General features: G+C 40.4%; 1 protein-coding gene across 1 annotated transcript in view; it reads right to left on the bottom strand.

Moving 5' to 3' along the window:
- Nucleotides 1-6,924: 6,924 nt before the first annotated feature.
- Nucleotides 6,925-18,731, bottom strand: part of timm44 (translocase of inner mitochondrial membrane 44 homolog (yeast)) — an 82,769-nt gene continuing 70,962 nt past the window's right edge. The window contains exon 13 of the mRNA XM_072593942.1: nucleotides 6,925-7,307. Coding sequence (XP_072450043.1) covers nucleotides 7,188-7,307 — 120 coding nt within the window. The 3' untranslated portion in view covers nucleotides 6,925-7,187. The remainder of the gene's footprint in view (nucleotides 7,308-18,731) is intronic.

Genomic DNA, 18,731 nt, shown 5'->3' with positions numbered 1-18,731 from the left:
TCAGAGGGTCAGTGTGGACTTGTGGAACTGAAGGGCCTGGTTCCACACTGTAGGGAATCTAATCAGGAGACAGTCTAGGCATAAATGGGTCATTTCCAGATCAGCAATATGTGATAAATGGAAGGAAACCGAGATCAGTACCAGGCTCTCAACCATTTATTTTCTAAATCAATGACTTGGATGAAGTAATCAGATGAATGGTTGTTACATTTGCTAATGACACAAAGATAGGCAGGAAAGTAAGCTGAATAGAACATGAGCAGTCTGCAGAAATACAGACAGTTAATATCGGGACATCGTTATCGCCATGAAAATGGTCACTATCATTAGAATAGCCATGACTAAGGCTGTGGCCAGTGGTGGGGCGAACAGTTTTCACTTAGTCAAGTATATTCCTCCTCACATTTCACTTTCTTCTGTTCCAGAATCTCTTCTTTACAAGTTTCAGATGGTCTAAATAGAAATCGCTTGCTTCCCCACATTCCCTTCAATACTATTTTATCCTTCTGCTGCTTTCCTTGCAGAGACTCGGGAATGGCAGTAGTAAAAGAGCCAGGAGAGGAAGACAGTGAAATTAAGTTCCTGTCTGAAGATTTAAATGGAGAGAAACTTCAAAATGTTTTGGTGCAGAGATATCTGGGTGCATGAACTACAGACTGCCAGTATACAGATACAACATGTAGCAAATCAGGCAAATAGAATTTCAGCATTTATTGCAAAATGGAACATAATGGAATATAAACAGCAGGAAGTGTTGTTGTAACTGTGCAAGACATTGGTAAGACTGCAACTGGAGTACTCCATACAGTTTGTACCCCTTGATGAAGGATGTAATCGCTTTGGTGTCAGTTCAGCAGAAGGTTCACTAAATTAATTCCAGGAACAAAAAATTTCTCTTCAGAAATTGAGCACTTTAGGCTTATACTGACTAGAGTTTAGGAGGATGAGATGAGATCTAATTGAGGTCTATTAGATGCTAAAGGGGACTGACAAAGTTAATGTAGTGAGGATGTTTCCTCTTCTGGGACAAGCTAGAATGAAGGGGGTCATAACTTTAGGCTAAGTAGTGGCAGATTTAAAACAGAAAAGAGGAGGAATTACATCACTCAAAAGGTTTTGAATCTGCAGAATTCACTACACCACAGTGCAATGGATGCTGGGATACTGAATAAGTTTAAGGAGGAGTTAGACAGTTTTAAAATTAGTATACAGTTAAAGGGTTATGGGGATTAGGCAGGAAGGTGGAGTCAAGGTTGGGATGCGATTAGCCATGACTGTATTAAATGGAGGAGCAGGCTCTAGGAGCTGAATTGCTGACTTCTGCTCATGGTTCTTAGGTCACGTTTTCACATTCACAGTACTAGCTCAGAAAAGGTTCAGAAAAATATACAAAGATGTTGCCAGGGTTGGAGGAGTTGAGCTATAGGGAGTGGCTGAATAGGCTGGGGCTATTTTCCCTGCAGCATCAGAGGCTGAGGGATGACCTTAGAGTGGTTTATAAAATCATGAGGGGCATGGACAGGATAAATAGACAAGGTCATTTCCCTGGACTGGGAGAGTCCAGAACTAGAGGGCATAGGTTTAGGGTGAGAGGGGAAAGATATAAAAGACACCTAAGGGGCAACTTTTTCACACAGAGAGTCGTGTACGTACAAAACGAGCTGCCAGAAGAAGTGGTGGAGACTGGTACAATTACAACATTTAAAAGGCTATATGGAGAGGAAGGATTTAGAGGAATATGGTCTAAGTGCTGGCAAATGGGACAACATTAATTTAGGATATCTGGTTGGTATGGACAAGTTGAACCAAAGGGTCTGTTTGCATGCTGTACAGCTCTATGACTCTACAGCTCATGAACATTGTGAGTACTTCAGAGGAAAGGTTAGAGGTGGGATCTGCACTGTGTAAGGCAGACTGCAGCCAATGCCAGAGACAAAAGTAGTTCGAACACTGCCTGTTCAAACACCAGTTCCACAAAACATATGGACACAGCCACCTTTGCAGGACCTGGCAATGCCATCCCAGCCCTTCTCAAACACTGTACTCATGGCTGAGATAGGACCTTCTTAATAAAGCAGAAATATTTGACAACTGTTCCTTACTAAGGTTCAGATGGGTGAATTGTTCCCTCAACCTCCTGGGCTGATGGAGTCTCTGACTGGGAGCTCGTCATTTTTTCCTTGTTCTGTATCACCTAGGCTGGCTCTCCCTGTTGTGGTATAGGTTAAGGGGGGATTGAAAAATAGTGCACCCATGCCTAGGAACAAGTACCTGAGTGGAAACCTTGAAGTCAGTACAAAGTCCTTCAGAAGGTGCCACACCACACCCTGAACTTTAACTAACTCTAGAAACCAAACACTTATTTGCAGTTCTATCTAAGTCACACTGAATGGATGTGGGGGTAGGGACGTGAAGGTTAAAAGGTTTTAGTTCAATCACTGAGTTCTAAAATTAATGCATTGACATTAAATCTGCATCACATGCTGCTATTGGTCACGGACTGTGCGCGACTCCGTTCACTGACTCCCTCATCAAAATGACACGCAGTGTAGCAGCACTGGAAGTGTATGCATGTGCCACCTATCCCATTCAGGAGACAAAAAAGCACAGAGCTATAAAAAGGCACAAAGCCTACGAATGTCAGAGTCCTTGTCCTCTTAGGGTTGAAGATATTTGATCATGTGTTCACCAGATGCTTCAATCCTGCCTTATCTACATTCTGCAGTGATTCAGCTGCTACTCACTTTTCAGTAAGTAACTACAAAGGGCAGCAACAAAAAGTCACTTTTCATACATCCTTCATGTAATTGAGGAACATGAGAATTGGAACACAGCCAAGTGTTCTTCACTTATAGCAGAACAAATACAACATGACTCAGTGACTGTTGAAAAAATACTGAAGATGAGATGGCTGGATAGTATCACATAATAACAGCAAAATAACACCCAGTGTAGCCAGCACTGGAAGTGTATGCATGTGCCACAGATCCCATTCAGGAGACCTTTATTGGTGAGAGTATTGAGTACAGGAATTGGGAGGTCATGTTGTGGCTGCACAGGGCCTTGGTTCGGCCACTGTTAGAATATTGTGTGCAATTCTGGTCTCCTTCCTAGTGGAAAGATGTTGTGAAACTTGAAAGGGTTCAGAAAATGTTTTACAAGGATGTTGCCACGGTTGAAGGATTTGAGCTATAGAAAGGGGTCGAATAAGATAGGGCTGTTTTCCTTGGAGCGTCGGAGGCTGAGGGGTGCCCTTATAGAGGTTTATAAAACCATGAGGGACATGGATAGGATAAATAGACAAAGTCTTTTTCCTGAGGTCAGGGAGTCCAGAACTAAAGGGCATAGGTTTAGGGTGAGAGGGGAAAGATATAAAAGAGATCTAAGGGGCAACTTTTTCAGAGGGTGGTATGTGTATGGAATGAGCTGCCAGATAAAGTGGTGGAGGCTTGTACAATTGCAACATTTAAGAGACATTTGGATGGGTATATGAATAGGAAGGGTTTGGAGGGATATGGGCCGGGTGCTGTCAGGTGGTACTAGATTGGGTTGGGATATCTGGTCAGCATGGACAGGTTGGACCGAAGGGTCTGTTTCCGTGCTGTACATCTCTATGACTCTAACACCTTAAATCACCTCTACAGAGCCAACTGTTCTGTCAGTGTCCTCCTTAGCCCCTCATCCAGTTGGAGATCACTCCATGAGCTGAGGCTAAGCCAGGTGTAAAAACCAGACAGTAGTATGAAACATTGTACCATTTTCTTTCAATACAGAGGATTAAGAATCAAACATTTTGCATTAAGTCTCAAACTAAAAAGGCAAATATAATAAGTAAAGTGAATGCGGTCTTCCAGAGAGAATCAAATTAATAATGGAAAATTAGGAAATAGCAGATGAACTAAACAGATTGTTGACATTTGTGTTCTCTATAGAGGACACAAATAATACCCTAGAAATAATTAGGAGAAAGTGAGGACTGCAGATTCTGGAGATCAGAGTCAAAAAGTATGATGCTGGAAAAGCACAGCAGGTCAGGCAGCATCCGAGGAGCAGAAGAGTCAACATTTCAAGAAAAGCATTCCTGATGAAAAGCTTATGCTAGAAACGTCAACTATCCTGCTCCTCAGATGCTGCCTGACCGGCTGTGCTTTTCCAGCATCACACGTTTTGACCCTAGAAATAATTGTCAAACAAAGAGATAAGGAGCAAGAATAGAAAATAATCAATGAAAGAGTACTGAGAAAATTATTAGAACTGATAAAATGATAAGTGTCTTGGCCCTACTGGATTTCATCATACATTTTTAAAACAAGTGACTGTTGAGATAGTAGATCCTTTGATTTTAATTTTCAAAACTCCCCAGATTCTGAAAAGGTCCTATCAGTTTGGAAACAGCAAATGAGACTCAATTCAAAAAAGGAGGGAAACAGAAAGGAACAAGTAAAAGGCTTATTAGTCTTACATCGATCATAGGGAAAATTCAAAATCGACTATTAAGGAGATCATAGCAAGACATTCATAAAATCTTAATGAGATCAGATAGGGCAAAAAGGAGACATGAGATAGATTTGGCAAATAGAATTAAGGAGAATGCAAAGGGATTTTACAAATATATTAAGGACAAAAGGGTAACTAGGGAGAGAATAGGGCCCCTCAAATCCTGTACTTCAGGATTCCCTCCAACAACTTGCCCACCACCTATGTCGTGCTCACTGGTCTATAGTTCCCTGACTTGTCCTTCTTAAACAGAGGCACCACATTAGCTAACCGCCAGTCTTCTGGCACCTCACCTGCGACTATCGGTGATACAAATATCTCAGTAAGAGGCCCAGCAATCACTTCCCTAGCTTCCCACAGAGTTGTAGGGTACACCTGATCAGGTCCTGGGGATTTATCCATCTTCATGCGTTTCAAGACATCCAACACTTCCTTTCCTGTAATATGGACATAGATAAGCTGCAGAGCTGGGCTGAGAGGTGGCAAATGGAGTTTAATGCGGACAAGTGTGAGGTGATTCACTTTGGTCGGAGTAACCGAATGCAAAGTACTAGGCTAATGGTAAGACTCTTGGTAGTGTGGATGAGCAGAGAGATCTCTGTGTCCAGGTACACAGATCCTTGAAAGTTGCCACCCAGGTTGACAGGGTTGTTAAGAAGGCATACAGTGTTTTAGCTTTTATTAATAGAGGGATTAATAAGCTCAGGTAGTTTTCTTTACAGCAGAAAAGACTGAGGAAAGGTCATGAAGGGTCATAAGATTATTAGGGGCATGGATAGGTTGGCTAGAAATTTGCTGTTCCCCTTAATTGAAGGGTCAATAACAAGGGGACATACTTTAAAGGTGAATGGTAGAGGTTGAGAGCAGATGTGTTGAAAGATATTTTCACCCAAAGGCTGACGGAAATCTGGGATGCACTGCCTGGAAGGGTAGTTGAGGCAAGAAACCTCACAACCTTTAAAACTTACTTAGATGAGCACTTTGCCTACAGCTTTGAATGTCATGACAAATGCTATAAAATAGGGCTTGTGTAGATTTAGAGTAGTTTTATCAGTGCAGGCTCTATAGATCAATGGGCCTATTCTGTGTAGTATGTTTCTAGTTGTACAGAGCATTGATAAAGTGGTGTCTAGAATGATGTGTACAAGGCAGGTTGCATTGATCAAATAAGCTATTATGGCACAGGAAAGGGCACTGGCTGTCTAATGGAGCAAAGACAGAATGTGTTTGGTGGAAATTAAGAATCATTATAGGAATGATTATTCTATTATATTATAGCATAGACCACCAAATTAATGGGAAGGACAGCATAAACTTTATTATTTGTAGTAGACCATTCTGTTGATACGTAACAGCCGCAGTGTCATGGCAGTGTTGAAGGTGGACAATGATTCCTGAATCAGGATGCTTGAAGAAAATTGCTGTGTCTTGGATAGCACACCAAGTGTCATTGTAATTGTGGCTACAAATATCCAGGCTACCCTACCCCACACTTGAAATGTAGATAGTGAAGAGATTCAGGAAGTGAACCACAGCACAATACAGAGATGCTGCTGATCGTTTGCAGCCACTGAATTCATTTAGCTGGTTCAACTGAGCTTCTGAGCCCTTGGATTTTGATATGGGTACTCAGCAATGATGATATCAAAGGTCAGAGGAGTTGGACAGATCTTGGTTATTATTACATGCCAGAAGAAAGTGAGGACCGCAGATGCTGGAGGTCAGAGTCAAGAGTACCTGAAACTTCGATTCTCTTGCTCCTTGTATGCTGCCTGACCTGCTGTGCTTCTCCAGCACCAACTCTTGACTCTGATCGCCAGCATCTGCAGTCCTCACTTGCTCCTAGTTGATTTCAACCATACTGCGAAGCCTCTTCCAAGGATGCCTACCTTGAAGAAGTTCTCCTCTCTCTACAAAGATTCCTGATGAAGGGCTTATGCCCGAAACGTTGATTCTCCTGCTCCTCGGATGCTGCCTGACTGGCTGTGCTTTTCCAGCACCACACTCTCGACTTATTATTCCATGCCACTTGTTTGCCCAAACTTGGATTCTGCACAAATTCTTCTTGTAGAAGAAATCCATTTCAATCAAAGCAAGAATTGTATATAAGCGTATCAGTGAACAGGCTGTATTAACCTGAAAGCAGCTGACATTTCCTGAGAGGAAACTCTGGAACTATGCCTTACAGTTGCAATTATCAAGCTCCCAATAACTACAAACATATCCTATCTTTCCCAGAACTGAAGATCAGGTTGTCAGTTGGTCAGACCATAACTTTGTTTCCAGTCAATTTTCATTGCAACAAATTGATACTTACACTATTATCCTGTTGGGAATTTAGCATTAAATATTGTAAATACAATGACTGGGAATACAGAACAACAAAGAAAATTGTAAAAGAGAGGGAAAACACAGAACCAAATATCATACTGTTAGAAAAAAAAGTTCTACTTTTTATTTAATACAAATTATTTACAAGATAGCAAGCATGCTTTACTGCCACCGTCACCCACAGACCTGGGCACCAAAACCTTCTCAGTCATCATGTGACACAGCAGCAACTTTGAGTCTTAAGGCTCTACTGGCTGAAACATGTTGTACTGACAAAATGCGTGGCCACATTTCAGCAGAAACGTAGAGGCATTTCATGATGGAACAGTGCAGGAATCCTGACGCACAAGCCCTTTTCCTTACAGGATCTGTTCTGAGCTTGATGCAGAAATATCCAAGAGCCTCCATGCAGCATATGGGTTAAGCTCATCTTGATCTCTACAAAGAGCCCAGACGTAAAGCATCCTCAATACCTTATCCTGGGAGGGACACAAAAGAGAATGGGGGCAAGGTTGGGAGAAGGAAGAGAGACAAAAATATAAAATACATGATGTTTGATGCAAAAGCATTCCAGCAATTATCAGTAAAGCTCTTATGCAACTTGCTAATCTATTGTGGCCTGAGTGAAACACAAACAAACAGAACCTTGTATGAGGCCTTAAAATGAGCCCATCAATAATGCCCACTTTAAAGGGAAGGTTAATTTAACATGAAAAGTTGACAGAGCAATGTAATGTAAATCAGATCAAACTACCCATCTTTCCAACTACTGTAATATCACAAGCTTCCAGAAAAAATGCTTTGAAGCAGCCCATTATTAAATACATTTATAAATTTTAACAAACATTTAAATTAATACAGGACTGTGCTCCCTAGAGGCTAACTAATTATAACTAATTACACGCGCACTTAACAGCATTTGAGGTTTGAAGTACTGGATTTTTAAAACTTAATTCAAAGGCAAGATAATGCAGATGTATGAAATCAGAAATAAAACAGGAATTGCTAGATCTGTGGAGACAGAATTAGAGGCGATGTTTCAGGCTAATAATGCAAGTTCAGAAAGGTCCTCAGCAACTCAGTCTCTCTTTCCAAAAATGCTCGCCATATATTTTCGGAATTTACGAATTTGATTTATTTATTTAACTTAATTCAACAGATGATAACCAGTTTCAATTTTTCACCAATCTAGCAGTCACCGATTAACATCATCCTGAATACAAGGTGTTGACAATGATGCTCTTGTAATTACTTTATTCAAATTCAAGTTCTAAGAACTTGTCAAAATCTTTCAAATAATCATCAGCAAAAACACAAGTTGCCACAAGCCTGCCATTTTCAATATACAATGCAAAACCAATGGTTCCACAGAACTGTGTGCATGCACTTTTTATGTTAAGTGAAACAGATTTTTTTAGTAAGACGTAAGTAGTAAACTATTTAATGGATAACATACTCCTCTGATGTTAAGGTGAAGCTGTGTCTCTTTAAACTACAAAGCTTAACTAATGTTACATAAATACTGGACGAGTTTTTTTTAAAAGATTGTTTTTATTCATTCATAGGATGTGGGCTGCACTGGTCAGGTCAGCATTTATTATCTATCTCATCCCTAACTGCTCAGAGGGCAGTTGCGTGTCAACTACATTGCTGTGGGTCTGGGGTCATGTGTAGGCCAGAAAAGGGAAGGATGGCAGTTTCCTTCCCTGAAGGACGTCAGTCAACCAGATGGACTTTTCTGACAATTAACAATTGTTTCACGGTAATCATTAGCCTCCTAATTCCAGGTATTTATTGAATTTACCAACTGCCTTGGCAGGATTCAAACCTAGGACCCCAGTACATTACCTGGGTCTATAGATTAATAGTCTAGCAAAAATACCACAACGTATTATCAACTCCCCTCTAAGTTGATATTCACCTGGCCTTGTTTTAGTTAAGAACTTGGAGATCCAAGTACTTTTTTTTTTCCTGGTCATTGCAAATAATTCAATTCATTTGGTTAAATATATATAATTAGCCTAAATCAAGTGTGAAAAAGTGAGATTACTCATGTAATGGAAAACATTTTTATCCCATACTTAAATAAAGTAATAAGTTACAAATGTAGAATTTACCATTTTTTAGTATCTTGTTGCAGATGTAAAGCAATTTTATTTAAACATCAAAGCAAAGTCATTTCTTCTGACTCTAGTCACACACTGACCTCAATGTGCTTATTTACACCAACTAAACATTGGAACATTAACTGGCAGGCAATTTACACAGAACTTCAACTTAATAACTTGGTAAAATGCGATGTCTGCTGCATCCTAAAAGGTTCCATTCCTGAATAGAACAGCAGGTCTTTCGTAATTATATCTAGAAACATGGAATGAACCAGAGGAACACAGAAGGAAATAGGGAACCAGGGAGGCAATTGTGATCAGATTGTAAGATAATTTCTTTAAGATAATGACGGAAAGAACTCAGAAAAATAAAATATTCAACAATACTGTTGAATAACAACGGGAAGCATTTAAAATGATGCCGGAGAGAAAATATCTACAATTGGAAACATCAACTGAATACTTCAGGTTTCAAGGAGGAATAAAGTCAAAGGAGCAATTGAGAGTTGAGAAAAGGGTGAACATTCAGAAGCAAGTTAGCAAAGGTGTGCATAATAAATGAGACTAGGAAGAGATTAACAGCAAAGTAGAAAAAATTAGCAAGGCCAAGAATTTTTTTTAAAAAGCAGATATGCCAGTTAGTAAGAGGAAGTTGAGATATTAACAGAGGGTATCAGAGAATGAGGCAAAGCAGGAATATTAAATAATTATTTTGCTTCAGTATTTACAACTGGAAATATAACTGTTAGATATTGAATGATGAAAGTAGCAAAAACGTTAAGCAGTTAAAATAAAAGGATGTACAGAATAAACTATTAAAACTCAAAAAAGACAACATCCCTGATGGATTGCATTCAGATATTTTAACAGATTCTAGGCTAGAGATGGGAGCAGCTTTACTACTTATATTCAACTATTTGTTAATGTATTACAAGACTGACATATAGTTCATGTAATTCCTGTCTTCAATAAGGATAATAAAGAAATATAAAGAAAATTATACAGCAGCCAGTTTAATGTCAGTGCTAGGAAAAATAACAGAATCTCTACAAAAGGAGAATAGAAAAAATATCTGGAAACTGAAATACAGCAATGAACTGTTCGTATGGATCGCAAAGGGGAAGACCTTATTTGACCACTGTTATTTAATTCCGAGATGACAATGAGAATACAATGGTTATGCAGCAGGCAGGATTTATCTGGGCTCTCAAAAGGCATCCAATGAGCGCTTCTTAGTGCACTAATGTTCTTATTTAGAAAAGCAAATCAGGGCAGGACTTACATTTTTCATGGTAAGGTCCTGGGGAATTTTGCTGATCATAGAGACTTTGGAGTTCATAGTTCTTTGAGAGTGGAGTCGCAGGTAGACAAGATAGTGAAGGCTGCATTTGGTATGCTTGCCTTTATTGGTCAGTGCATTGAATATAGATATTGGGAGGTCATGTTGCAGCTTTACGGGACGCTGGTAGGCCACTTTTGAAATAGTGCGTGCAATTCTGGTCTCCCTGCTATACAAAGGGTGTTGTGAAACTTGAGAGGGTTAGGAAAAGATTTACAAGGATGTTGCCAGGGTCGGAGCATTCGATCTATAGGGAAAGGCTTAATAGACTGGGGCTATTTTCACTGGAGCGTTGGAGGCTAAGGGATGACTTTATAGGGGTTTATAAAATCATGAGGGGCATGGTTAGGGTAAATAGGCAAAGTCTTTTCCCCGGGGTGTAGAAGTCCAAAACTAAATGGCACAGATAAGCTGAGAGGGAAAAGATTTAAAAAGAACTTAAGGAGCAACTTTTTCACACAGAGGATGGTGCGTGTACGGAATGAGCTGCCAGAGGAAGTAGTGGAGGCTGATAGAAAAACACTGAAAAGACATCTGAATAGGAAGGGTTTAAGAGGGGTATGGGTCAAATGCTGACAAATGGGACTAGATTCATTTGGGATATATGGTTGGCAAGGACAAGTCGGACTGAAGGGTCTGTTTCCGTGCTGTATATCACGATGACTCTATGAATAAAGTAAGAGAATGCAGAGGTAAGGGAGATGTAGAAGGATAGATTGTTAGCTAGCTTCAAGACAATCAAATGTTAAGAGTACTGGCATTTATTCAGAGCATTAGTGTCTCATGAGGATTTGTGCTGAGACTAATACTATTTGTAATTTACTTTAATGATTTGGATCTTGGAATCAAAAACTGAATTTCCAAATGTGCAAACCACACCAAATTGCTGGGTATGCCTGAGGTAGTATTCTGAATCATGAGATCATTTATTACTTGAAAGGTACAAGTCTAGCCAGGACTAGCGAAACTAAGGCATCTGAGAGTACAAATCTGCTCATTATCAAACTCTGCATCCAAGGTTTGGAAGCCCTTGGAATAAAAATGCAAAACAAGCATCACACAATTTCTAGAGGTATGGAACTCAAAATTAGGGAAATTATGGCAAATCTGCATTAAACCTTCATTAAACTACACTTAGTAGTACTGTGTGCAGTTTTGGGATATAGTGACAATGAAGAGGGTGCAGTGGACTTTCACAAACAATCCTAGAAATTGGTGATTTATACATCAGGGGAATATTAATTGGTTGGGTCTCTTTTCTATATTAGACCCAATAGAACCTTAGAAGTTGTGGAAAGTTTTAGTCAAATAAATAAGAATGCTGTTCCACACAAATGGAAAATTAAGTTAGAGGCTGTCAACATAACAGTCACCAAACAGACACTGAATAAAAAAACCCTTCTTTGCCCATTGGGTAGTGAGAATGTGAAATGGGCTACCATGGAGTGGTTGAAGTGAACAATACAGATTCATTTATGGACAAGTGAGACCAGCATTTAAAAGGAAGAGAAAATAGAGGATTACAATGACAGATTTAGACAAGGAAAGATGGGAGGATGCTTCGGTGGAACATGGACTGATTGGGCCAAATGACCTATTTCTATGCTGTATGTTCATTGCCCTAAAATCTGAACTACCAGGATTAACACAATGAGAAATGCACTCAGATTGAAAAAGTTATCTCCACATACCATAATACAAATGCAAACTTGCTATCCTTTCCTCTATGTTGACATTTATAATGTAGTTGTTACCATAGCGAAAGCAAGAGTCAATTCAAAATGAGTATAATGTCAATAAATTTTTTTAATGTACGTAGGAGTTGATAAATAGTCGTAACAAAATGAGACGTTAAAATGTAAAGCTTATTTTGCAGTAGAAGAACTACCATATTAAGTACCATAAAAAGTACTAATCAATCTCCCATGGTGTTGAGAATGGAAAGTCTCCTGGTAAAATAGGGTCAGCATTTGATGTGGATGGATTAATTAGGACAAGGACTACAGATAAAATTCAATCACTATTTTAAAGTATCCACTGCACAAAGTTTACATAAAGACCTGATAAAACTTAAAAATATTCTTTCCTATTTTTAATACTGCAACAAATTCCTACCAAACCTGTCACATTGCAATACACCATTCCCACTATTGATAATGCTACAGTGGCTCTATTGCATGGAGAGTTTATTCATAGCACGATAAGTTTATACATGTATTTCCAATATAAACATATCCACTTAAATTTCTATTAGAAAAAAATAGTAGGAAATACACTAATATACAACTCACATCATAGATAATTTTACATAAAAATAATTCCACTTTTTTTTTAAAAGTAAGAGATGCAAAACCTTGCTATCACTATGCTGGCCCTTTCAGTTTTTATGTTTTTCAGGTTCACTTAAGATTTTAAAACTAATTAGCCACCCATATGATATGCCAGAGATCTGACTTGCTGTGATCAACTCACTTCCTTTTCACGAAAGTCAGCAATTCAGAGCGTGTGTTGGGTGTACATACCCAGTGATAATTTCTCCCATGCCTAGACTGCAATTTTAATCTAATCTGTGCAGATTGAAAGATTGCCACATGCCTTTGACTAGAAACCTGGAATTTTAACAAAATAATGCAGGCATACGTAAATCCAATTCTTTGATGCAATAAGTATGTTCATACAACTACAATTAGGCTATTATGTAGTTGGCACAATTCCTGTATGTTAATACAGGAATGTTTATTCTATGTAGCAATCTTTTGCTCATTTGTTGAAAGTTGCAATGAGCTGCAGCTTTATTTCTACAGTAATCAGCACAAAATGCAACTCCCAACCCCAAAACACAACACCTGCAACACCCCCCTGCCCATACCATTGAGAGAATTAGGATGTAATCACACAGTATGCAATTAACAATTAATGAGATGTTATTATTCTTGTTTATTCTTGAATTTGTTACATTTTATGTGCAAACTAGTGAGAAAATATAGCTGTTTTTACTCAACATAAATGGGAAGAATTAATGACATTATAGCTGGGAACTTTGGTATTTATAGTAAGCTATTTCATTATGTTTTGTGAATATAAACAATCGCCTGCTTATACACGAATGATTTAAGCTGCAAGGACTATACATGTATATTTCCTATGTAATGCTAAAACTGGACATTATTACTGGAAATTGCAATTTAAGTAGTTCATGCCTGTCTCTTCTGTTTCTAAGGTGGATTGAATGAAACCAAGTGAAACTAATTTCATTTGTTAAACTGATTCAGCATACTACAAATCTTCTTACTGGCAGGTAAGTTGGAGTGACTAATACAGTAGTGACCTTACAAGACCTTACATTCTGGGTAATCCAAGATGGAGGACAGGAAAAACTTCTGGCAAAAACAGGCAGCGCCTTTATTGAAGTATTTTAGGTGTTGGAGGTGATTTCCTTGAATTCCAGGAGCAGCAATTACTGTTCTATATGCTGTTGCATTGTTTTGGAACCTCAGAGAAAAAAAAATCAAAACAACAGCACTTTTAAAAGGGAGAGGAACAGACAAAGGCAGTACATGGTCTGTGAAGGACAGAGAGAGAGAGAAAAACACCCACACTGCTAAGTGACAGAACAGTGAACCTGCACAGTTACTGCCTTTGCTGTTGAATTCATGTATCGCTGGCCATAGGAGTGCATCTGGGAAAATTAACAGTGAAATTCACAACTGATCTTGGAGGAACCTGCTTGGGAAGAGGTCACAGCACAGAAACAGATAAGTGAATAGCTTTAAGTGTGGTCTTGAGGCCCTGCTGTAAGTCTGCATGAGAGTAGAGTGGGTTCTTTCTTGATTATATGTTACTTATGGCTTTTATTTTTAAGTTTAATCACATCAAGTTAGCCTGGAGCAGTGCTTTGTAGAGGAATAAGATGGTGCTACTTTCTGGTCTGCAGATTGCAAGAAGCAAAAATGGCCCTTAGTAGAGTGATATGCTCTTCTTGTCGGATGTGGGAGTTTAGGGAGAGTGTACGTGTTACTGAGGATTATATCTGCAACAAATGCTGTTGGTTGAGAATTCCATCAGATCGAATGGATCGGTTGGAGTGACAGTTAGAGACAATGAGGAATTTACAAGTGCTAGGGGGTGTGATGGTTGGCAGTTATAGGAAGGGAGAAAAGCTGCAGTTTCAGTCACACAGATGGGTTAATCTAGGAAAGATAAGAGAGGTAGGCAGGTAGCGCAGAGTCTTCTGTGGCTATCCCCATTACAAACAAGTATGCTGCTTTGGAAAACATAGGGGGTGATGAATTCTCAGTGGAATGTAACATGAACAGCCAAGTTTCTGGTATTAAGACTCTAATGCAATGAGGGCTACATCGGGTTCCAAGAAATTGGTTGTGTTAGGGGCATCTCTAGTCAGAGGCACTGACAGATTTTTCTGTGGCCAGCAACAGAATGGTGTGTTGCCTCCCTGGTGCCAGGATCAAGGATATCTCAGAGAGGGTGCAGAATGTTCTCAAGGAGGGAAGAGAGTCCAGCAGGAGGTCATTATACACATTGGAACCAACGACATAGGAAGGGAAAAGGTTGAGATTCTGAAGGGAGATCAGAGAGTTAGGCAGGAATTTAAAAAGGAAGCCCTCAAGAGTAGTAATATATGGTTTACTCCCGGTGCTACGAGCTAGTGAGGGGAGGAATAGGAGAATAGAGCAGATGAATGCTTGGCTGAGGAGCTGGTGTATGGGAGAAGGATTCACATTTTTGGATCATTTGAACCTCTTCTGGGGTGGAAGTGACTTGTACAAGAAGGTTGGATTGCACCTGAATTGGAAGGGGACTAATATACTGGCAGCTACAGCTGCTCAGGAGGATTTAAATTAAGGTGGGGGGGGTCCCAGGGAGATAGGGAGGAAAGTGATTGATCTGAGACTGGTACAGTGGGAAAAGCAAATCAAACAGTTAGGGCAGGCAGGGACAAAGCAGAGAACAAGTTAGGACTGATAAAGTAAACTGCATTTATTTCAATGCAAGAGGCCTAACAGAGAAGGCAGATGAACTCAGGACATTGTTAGGAACATGGGACTGGGATATCACAGCAATTACCAAAACGTGGCTATGGGATGGACAGGACTGGCAGCTTAATGTTCCATGATACAAATGCTACAGGAAGGACAGAAAGGGAGACAGAGGAAGGGGGAGTGGCATTTTTGATAACAGATAGCATTACAGCTGTACTGAGGGAGGATATTCCCGGAAATACATCCAGGGAGGTTATTTGGGCGGAACTAAGAAATAGGAAAGGGATGATCACCTTATTGAGATTGTATTACAGACCCCCCAATAGTCAGCGAGAAATTGAGAAACAAATTTGTAAGGAGATTTCAGTTATCTGTAAAAATAACAGGGTGGTTATGGTAGGGGATTTTAACTTTCCAAACATATACTGGGACTGCCATAGGGTTCAGATGGAGAGGAATTTGTTAAGTGTGTACAGGAAAACTTTCAGATTCAGTACGTGGATGAACCTACTAGCGAATGTGCAAAATTCTCTTGGGAAATAAGGCAGGGCAGGTGACTGAGGTGTCAGTGGGGGAGCACATTGGGGCCAGCAACCATAATTCTATTAGTTTTAAAATAGTGATGGAAAAGGATAGACCAGATCTAAAAGTTAAAGTTCTAAATTGGAGGAAGGCCAATTTTGACGATTTTAGGCAAGAACTCTCAGAAGCTGATTGGGGGCAGATGTTCGCAGGTAAAGGGACAGCTGGAAAATGGGAAGCCTACAGAAATGAGATAACGAGAATCCAGAAAAAGTATAATCCTGTTAGGATGAATGGAAAGGCTGGTAGGTGTAGGGAATGCTGGATGACTGGAGAAATTGAGGGTTTGGAGAAAAAAAAAGAGGAAGCATATGTCAGGTACAGACAGGATAGATGGAGTGAATCCTTAGAAGAGTATAAAGGCAGTAGGAGTATACTTAAGAGGGAAATCAGGAGGGCAAAAAGGGGACATGAGATAGCTTTGGCAAATAGAATTAAGGAGAATCCAAAGGGATTTTACAAATACATCAAGGACAAAAGGGTAACTAGGGAGAGAATAGGGCCCCTCAAAGATCAGCAAGGCGGCCTTTGTGTGGAGCCGCAGAAAATGGGGGAGATACTAAATGAGTATTTTGCATCAGTATGTACTGTGGAAAAGGACATGGAAGATATAGAATGTAGGGAAATAGATAGTGACATCTTGATAAATGTCCATATTACTGAGGAGGAAGTGCTGGATGTCTTGAAATGCATAAAAGTGGGCAAATCCCCAGGACTTGATCAGGTATACCCGAAAGCTCTGTGGGAAGCTAGGGAAGTGATTGCGAGGCCCCTTATTTGTATCATTGATAGTCACAGGTGAGGTGCCGGAAGCCTGGAGGTGGTGTCACTGTTTAAGAAAGGTGGTAAGGACAAGCCAGGGAACTATAGACTGGTGAGCCTGACGTCGGTGATGGGTAAGTTGTTGGAGGGAGTCCTGAAGTACAGGATGTACAAGTATTTGGAAAGGCAAGGACTGATCAGGGACAGTCAACATGGCTTTGTGCATGGGAAATCACGTCTCACAAACTTGATTGTGTTTTTGAAGTAACAGATGATTGCTGAGTGCAGAGCATTAGAGGTGATCAACAAGGTCACTCGTGGGAGACTGGTTAGCAAGGTTCAATCTCACAGAATACAGGGAGAACACGCCATTTGGATACAGAATTGGCTCAAAGGTAGAAGACAGAGGGTAGTGGAGGAGGGATGTTTTTCAGACTGGAGGCCTGTGACCTGGAGTGTCACAAGGATTGGTGCTGGGTCCATTACCTTTCGTCATTTATATGAAAGATTTGGATGTGAACATAGGAGGTATAGTTAGTAAGTTTGCAGATTACACCAAAATTGGAGGTGTAGTGGACAGCGAAGGAGGTTACCTCAGATTACAATGGGATCTTGATCAGATGGGCCAATGGGCTGAGAAATGGCAGATGGAGTTTAATTTAGATAAATGTGAGGCGCTGCAATTTGGGCAAGCAAATCTTAACAGGACCTATACACTAAATGCTAAGGTCCTGGGGAGTGTTGCTGAACAAAGAGACCTTGGTGTGCAGGTTCATAGCTCCTTGAAAGTAGAGTCGCAGGTAGATAGGACAGTGAAGGCAGCGTTTGGTATGCTTTCCTTTATTGGTCAGAGTACTGAGTACAGGAGTTGGAAGATCATGTTGCGGCTGTACAGGATAAGCCACTGTTGGAATATTGCATGCAATTTTGGTCTCCTTCCTATCGGAAAGATGTTGTGAAACTTGAAAGGGTTCAGAAAAGATTTACAAGGATGTTGGCAGATTTGAGCTATAGGGAGAGGGTGGACAGGCTAGGGCTGTTTTCCCTGCAGTGTTGAAGGCTGAGGGGTGACCTCATAGAGGTTTATAATATCATGAGGGGCATGGATAGGGTAAATAGACACGGTCTTTTCCCTGGGGTGGAGGAGTCCAGAACTGGACGGCATAGGTTTAGGGTGAGAGGAGAAAGGTATAAAAAAGACCTAAGGGGCAACTTTTTCATACAGAGGGCAGTGTGTGTGTGGAATGGGATGCCAGAGGAAGTGTTGGAGGCTGGTAAAATTGCAACATTTAAAAGGCATCTGGATGGGTATATGAATAGGAAGGGTTTGGAGGGATATGGGCCGGGTGCTAGCAGGTGGGACTAGATTGGGTTGGGATATCTGGTCAGCATAGACGGGTTGGACCAAAGGGTCTGTTTCCATGCTGTACATCTCTCTGACTCTCAGTCTGTCTTTGTCCTTGGGAGCTCACAAAACAGACTGAAGGGCACATTCTGGCAGGGTTGGTAATCCAAAGATCACAGATTTTGAAATAATTGTGAATGAACCAAACAGGAGATGTGGAAACACTAAATTGGTTATATTTGATTTGGAACCCATAATCTGAAAGGATGATGGAATCAGAAATTTTAAAAGAAAATTGGACATATTTGACGCCATCTAATTTGCAGATTCCTGGGAAAAGAGATTTCGGCATGATACTAACTTGGACAGATCTTTGAAATGGACGACACTAAATCATAGAATCCTTATAGTGTAAAATCAGGCCATTTGGCCTATCAAGTCCACACTGACCCGCCAAACAGCATCCCACCCAGACCCACCCCTCTACCATACCCCTGTAACCTTACATTTCCCAATGACTAACCCACCAAGCCTGTACATCTCTGAAAGCTATGGGCAATTTAGCACGGCCAATCCATCTAACCTGTACATCTTTGGACTGCAGGAGGAAACCCATGCAAACACGAGAAGAATGTACAAATTTGACACAGACAGTGTCCCGAGGCTGGAATTGAACCCGGGTCCCTGTTGCTGTGAGGCAGCAGTGCTAGCCACTGTGCCACCCCTTGATCATACAGCACAAAGGGCAGTAACTTGATCTACATTGG

Source organism: Chiloscyllium punctatum, chromosome 24, assembly GCF_047496795.1.
Source record: "Chiloscyllium punctatum isolate Juve2018m chromosome 24, sChiPun1.3, whole genome shotgun sequence".
In the NCBI taxonomy this organism is placed as follows: domain Eukaryota; kingdom Metazoa; phylum Chordata; class Chondrichthyes; order Orectolobiformes; family Hemiscylliidae; genus Chiloscyllium; species Chiloscyllium punctatum.
The sequence above is the reverse complement of the archived record's forward strand: the minus strand, read 5'-3'. Positions and strand labels throughout refer to the sequence as shown.